Consider the following 6,055-nt stretch of genomic DNA (forward strand, 5'->3'; position numbering starts at 1 on the left):
GTTCGTGGGCCACTGGCCTGAGCACTTTCATCTTTAGGTGCCTGTTTTCTTCCAAGTGACTTTCTCCTCCGCATTACAGGAGATCGCATTATTTTTGAAACAATGGGAGTTGGTGTGTTTCACCGTCTGTGAATTTCAGTTTGGGGGTTCCCGGGGGCCTGCCAAGGGGTCTGTTACAAGAAGGGGGTGCTGGGTGGGATGCACCAAGAACCCCAGGGTGCGGTGGGAGGGGGGTTGGGGAGGACAACGCTGTGGGAGCAGCATGGTGCAGGGGTCGGAGAGGATGTCCAAGATAGAGGCTGAGCAGGGCATCAGCTGGGAAGTTGGAGGCAGCCAGGAGCCGTGAGACCCGGAGATGACAGGGGCCGGCTGGGAGAGGCAGGGAGCCATCCACTGGATCCCCGAGCTACTGAAGGTGTCCGGCTCCCCGGAGGCTCAGAGGGACCCCCGGAGAGAGCCCTGGCGACCTCATCCAGAAGTCAGTCTGGGAGGTCAGGAGGTGTAGACAGGGAGGGAGGATGGCTTTCAGATGGCCTAGCTGAGAAGGTGAAGAGGGGAGGGTTCAGGGAGCAGGTTTCCTGTGCTTAAGATGGGGAGACCAGAGCGTGTTGGTGAGAACAGAGGATGAAATCTGGGAGAGGAGTGATACCCTTCAGGGGCTGCAGACGGGGGGGTCTGCTCTTTCTCTGAGTCAACAGCGGGTGGGGAAGTGGGGGCTGCTGATGGGGGGGGACAGGAAGTGGATCCTCTCTCTGAAGACCTCTGATGGGGGGGGCTTCCCGTGGTAACTATGGTAACCAACACCCATCATAACAACAGGTCGCAGCCCACTGGCAGGGACCGTGTGCCACACTGCGGTCTCCGCTTCTTCTGCGACTGACCTCATTGATCATGCTGAGGTCAGTACTGTGACTAGGTCCACTTTGTGGAAGAGAACACTACAGCACAGAGAGGTTCTTTGTCCTCTCCGAGGTCGCACAGCAGGAAGGGAGGACCTGGGAGAGGATGGTAGAGACCGTCGCCCTTAGCCCTGCCCAGGTCAGAGGGGGCTGGGGTTGGTGCTTCAGATCAGACGAAGGTGGGGCAGAGACAAGATTGGTCTGTCTAGAGTTTCCCCGTGGGTCAGTCCAGTCTCTACGCTCCTGGGCCCGTCAAGCTGGGCCGAAGCTCAAGGCCACTTCCTTTCTCTGAGGTCAGAGGTCCCAAAGCTGGCTGCGTCTGGCTGGTTCTCTTGGCCCCAAGGACTTGGTTCCTCTTCTTGTCCCTTTCTGCTTCCCCCAGCCAGCTGAGTGGTCCTCTGCCCCTTGCCGCCCCCCCCCACCCATTCTGTCTCTCTGTGTCCTGCCAGCGGGACCTGGAGCCTCCAGATCCACTCCTAGTCCCTTGTGAGGACAAAAACCATGCATTGTTTGGGGTAGGGAGAGAGGGTGTTGCTCAAGGGAGTAGAGAGTACGGAAGGAAAGTGGAGAATTTCGGCATGGGACCAGCTGGGTGCGAGCCTCGGCTTGACAGTTGACTGACTATGGTCTTGGGGAGGCCGCCTCACTTCTCCAAGCCTCTCTTTTCCCATCTGTAAAATGGATTCCATAATAAACCTCCTCCACTCGCTCTCTGAGAGGAGTCAGGGAGCCCGTGCAGAGAGGAGGTGAGCTGGAAGCCTCAGGAAATGGCAGCTGGTGGCCCCAAGAGCGTTTAGCGGAGGTGACCGGTGACAGAAGATACAGGAGCTGGCGGATGGGTGGTTGTTGAGGGAGTGAAGGACCGAGTGCGGTACCACGGGGACGAGACTGCCGTCTCCTGTCCTGTGTCACGAGTACCCATCTCCCCGCGACTCCCAAGTCTCCTAGATCAAGTTGAAACTGAATTTCTGAGTCCCTTTCTTAGGGGCGGGGGTGCAATGAAGATGTTGTGGTCACAGTTGACCACAAGCCAAGTATGACTCAACCTGATGGGGCTCTTGTGAAAGAGAGTCAGGGCTAGAGTGGGAGGTGGGAGGTAGCTTCTAACTTTGACTCTTCAGAGAGACCCCCCCCCCACCGCGGCCCCAGTGTAAGGCAGAAGGCAGGGGGAGGGGAGCTTCCTGTTTCTTCGGGGGTGGAGATTCCAGATCCAAATGAGGCTGGAAGGATGGGCAGCCTGGGGCATGGGGGGGTCAGCATCCCCAATCCCCCACGGCCCCTCATCTTGTAGGGAGGATCGGGAGGTTGCAGGTCAAGGTGGCTGATGAAAGCGTGACCTTAGGAGTCACTGAGTTGACATCCTCTGCCACTTTTGGGCTTTACAGCAGCTCACGGACCCTCCCTGGAAGGGAAGGTTATTTCCTCATCTGGAAACAGTGATGGCTATTTCCTCATCGGGAAAATGGGGACACTGAGGGCTGTAGGCCTCCTGGAGCAGCTAGCCGTGCAGATCCAACAAGCAGGCTTGGGAAGCGGAAATGGAGCCATCCTCGCCATGCCCAGCAGCAGTAGCCTTAAGCTGGCTGGTCCCACGGGTCAGCGGGCAAGGCCAGGGGGAGGGGCTGGAAGCGGGAGCTTTTGCAATTTGCCCTAGCTGCTCTGGGCCTCTGCTCCTGGGTGCTGATGAGAAGAGCCCCAGACTGGAGCGAACAACGAAACAGCCACTTCCTTCCTCGTTGGGGTCCCGCGAGCTGTGGTCACAAGCAGGGAGCAGATGCGAAGCTGCCCTGGCAGGCGCTGCTGGGGCTGGCCCCCAGCTCCTGCCCCCCAGCCCCCACCCCGGTGTGTCCCTGCAGCCTTGGTCCTGTCCTCCCCCATCTCAGTGGGGTTCCGGGGCCGCATCCTGCATCCCTGCACTGTGCAAACAGCATCCTTGCCTCCAAAGGCTCTTGAGGTCCCCTCTCTCTTGGGGGAAGAGCTCTCAGTTTTGGCCTGACTGGAGGAGACAGGTGGGGACCCCTGTCCTTCTAGAGTCCGCCCCAACTCTCTCTTGGCCAACAGCCTTCTCTGTCCATCCCCACGGCTGCTGGCTGCGGACCAAGCAGCCACATCAAAGGTCTCCCTGCTTTTTTGGTCTGTAGTTTATAAACGGTCAACCCTTAACCTCACCCCCCGCCCCCACCAACCGCCATCGTTCTGCGGATCCACCCTGACAATGACCCACCACCGACCGCAAACATTCCACACTAGCTGGCACCGAAAGCAGCCATTGCCACCACCCGCACACCCCCGAGAAACACGGTCACCGCCAACTTGCACCAACAGATGCCAGTGAATACTGTCACCACCAGCAGCACCAACAGCCCAACAACCATCGTTCAGCGGTGACCGAGAATGAATCACCTCTGCTCGGCGCATCGCGAACTCCAGCAATGAATGAGCGTCACCCACGGTGACGGGGACCGTAGAGGGGCTCTCTAAAGCACGTTAGGAACATTGTTCCATTGAATCTTCCCACGCTCTTCCTGGCACTGGTCGCCATCCCTCCTGGAAGCAAGGATTAGCCTCGTGGATGGGGTCTGCTCCTTTTTCCCCCGCTCTGTGGTCCTCTTGGGGGAGAATCTCCCCTCCTACAGCCCATCAGCTGAGCAAAACATTGACTAAGCAGTCCGCATGGCTTCCTTGGGAGGGGCTGCTTTTCTTTCAAGTAACAGATCATTTCCTGTGTTCTTTTGATCCAAGTCTGCCCATCTGAGCTCCTGAGCACCTCGGCTTGGCTCCTTCTTCGAAGAATTCCCATCCCAAGCCTGGAGCTCTAGAGGATGGTCTGCTTTGTGAGTTACCCAGCGAGGTCCTTGGCCAGCGATGCCCAGCTTGTCTGGGCTTTCCGAAGTCAGGAGAGGTTCTCTCTCAGCCTAACCCGATCCCTGGCTCTTGGTCTAGCTCCTGCCTCCTCCACCTTGGCCAGCTGCCTGCCGCAACTGCCGGGAGCACTGCAATTGTCACCACGGGCTCTGTGACTGTCCCAGCCACATGCTGTCCTTGACAGACTGACGAAAAATGAAAGCTGAAGTGGCTTACAGATGCATGGAGCAGTGGATGCAAATTTTCGAGTCCGCCCGGGCTCTCTCTTAATGTGGGTGTCACATTAACGTGGATGCTTCTGGGTCTAGATCCATGGCAGTGACAGTCTCCTGACCCTTTTCACCATAATCATCATCAGATCTCAGCCTCACCCGGGGCGGGGGGGACACCTTTGGCCACAGAGTATCCCTTGCCATACTTGCTCGGAAGGGGACCAGTGCCTGTGCTGGGTCTCACCGTTCCCCGTTTCTGTGATTGCTACGACCAGACCACCCCTACACAGGCATGATGTCGCCACACGATCGCTGCCCCCCATTGCCCATTCAACCCAGCCTCTGCTCCCAGCTGTGGACTCAGAGCGGCAGAACACACAGGCTCTCTGAAGTTCTGAGAGTTTCCCCGAACACCTTCTACATCTCAGCTGACTTCCAAATATGACATATGTGGGAACCGAGGCCCAGAGAGGGGAAGTGACTTGCCCAAGGCCACAGGGGAGGATGAGGGACCCCAGCTGGGCTGGAAACGGGTTCCCGAAGCCCTGGAAAGGGGTCTGTCCTTGTCCCTGCAGATGCCGTGTGATCCTGCACGGTCATCCTCTGTCCTTCAGTCCCTGCTCCATCCTTGGTCCCCCATCATCATTCCCGCATCCTGGCGCTGCCAGATGTGAGCTTGGTCCCTGCTGAAGGGTGCTGGGGGCACCTGAAGCTGTAGCGAGGGACCCCCATGGGTCCTCTGGGCCCCTCCCCACGGCCCCACCTTCCGGCTGGTGATGTCCAGGGCACCCCAGCCTTGGGCTGGCGCCCCACCCCCACTCTTGCACTGCAGGGCCCGCCCTTGAAGGACTTACCATGGTGGGGGGGTGTCCTGTCAGGCCTCTGGGGAGGGACTGGATGGGTCGTGGCGGGGGTAGAGGCTCAGGGTGCTCCGGGGGGCGGCTCGGGCATGGCCCTGGTCCTGCTCCTGCACCAGACTCCCAGCCCTAGTTCCTCTTAGAACAGCCCCCGTCCCACTTCCTTTAGCGGGAGGGGCCACTGCTACAAGGGAGGGAAGCCGGGCCAGGGGCGGGGAGAGGGCTCCAGCCGGCAGTGGCGGGGCTGAGGGCGCTGGCTGTTTGGGGCTCTGAGCCTGCCTGAAGGGAGAGGTTGAGGACTGATGGCAGCAGCCGCCAGGCCCCGGAAAGGCCCTTTCTCCAACTGCCTGGACAGGGGCTGCGGCACACAGCACCCAGGTCAGGCGGCTGCGGGGGAAGCATTTGGGCTGCTCAGGTCTCTTCAAAACCACTTCAGATGTGCGTCTGCTCAGGCGTCCCTAAGCAAACCCCCTCTTCCAGAGCCGCCTCTGCCACCTGCCGGTCTTCTCCCTAGAAAGGCCAGTGGGGAGCCACGTGGGTCCGTCATGGGAGGCAGGTGGCGGGGACACATCACGAGTGGAAGTTCCCAGGAAGCAGGGGCAGCCGTTACCTCCCAGACATAGGGTGTCAGCTCGGGATTTAATGCCCCCCCCCCCCCCCTCTGCTACTTCTGGGACCCCACGTTCTTATAAAATGCGGTGCGGGCCGCCGCCGCAGTGCTCGGCTCACATAGGATTCATCAAGTGTGGGTCCGTGTCCTGATCTCCGGAGAGCAGCAGGCCACGTCCTGGTCTCCCCTGGACGTTTAGGAAGTGGCATTTCGGACAGGTTGTCACCTCCCGCGCCACACAGCGCAGAGGAGGCCGAGGCCCATCCCCGGAGGCCCCAGGACCCGGGTATCCCTGCGCCCCGGCGGGACGCGGCATCGCGCCTGGAAGCTGGCGAGGCGCGGCGCCCCCTAGTGGCCACGTGCGGGGAGGAGCGCGTGGGTCCCGGAATCTCCCGCACGCGTTTGCTCCCGGGCGTGGCGCCTGCAGACCGCGGCGAAGCCTCCAGGCACCCGCGAGTGAGCGAGCGGCGGGAGGACCTTCTCCGGGCCGGAGGCTTCCGAGGGGGCTTCTGCACGGAGGGGACCCTGGCTGCAGGGTGAGCTGGAGTTGACCGGGTGGAAAGGGGAGGGGAGGGTACACCTGGCTGAGGAAGCAGCTCCCGCAAAGGCCCC

At 60.4% G+C, this 6,055-nt stretch overlaps 1 protein-coding gene across 1 annotated transcript in view; it reads right to left on the bottom strand.

The window, feature by feature from the left end:
* MYO1F (myosin IF) overlaps positions 1 to 4,861 on the bottom strand; it is a 31,845-nt gene extending 26,984 nt beyond the window's left edge. The window contains exon 1 of the mRNA XM_044254399.1: positions 4,831 to 4,861. Coding sequence (XP_044110334.1) covers positions 4,831 to 4,833 — 3 coding nt within the window. The 5' untranslated portion in view covers positions 4,834 to 4,861. The remainder of the gene's footprint in view (positions 1 to 4,830) is intronic.
* Positions 4,862 to 6,055: the final 1,194 nt, after the last annotated feature.

The sequence above is a fragment of the Neovison vison genome, chromosome 6 (assembly GCF_020171115.1).
Source record: "Neovison vison isolate M4711 chromosome 6, ASM_NN_V1, whole genome shotgun sequence".
NCBI classification, from domain to species: Eukaryota; Metazoa; Chordata; class Mammalia; order Carnivora; family Mustelidae; genus Neogale; species Neogale vison.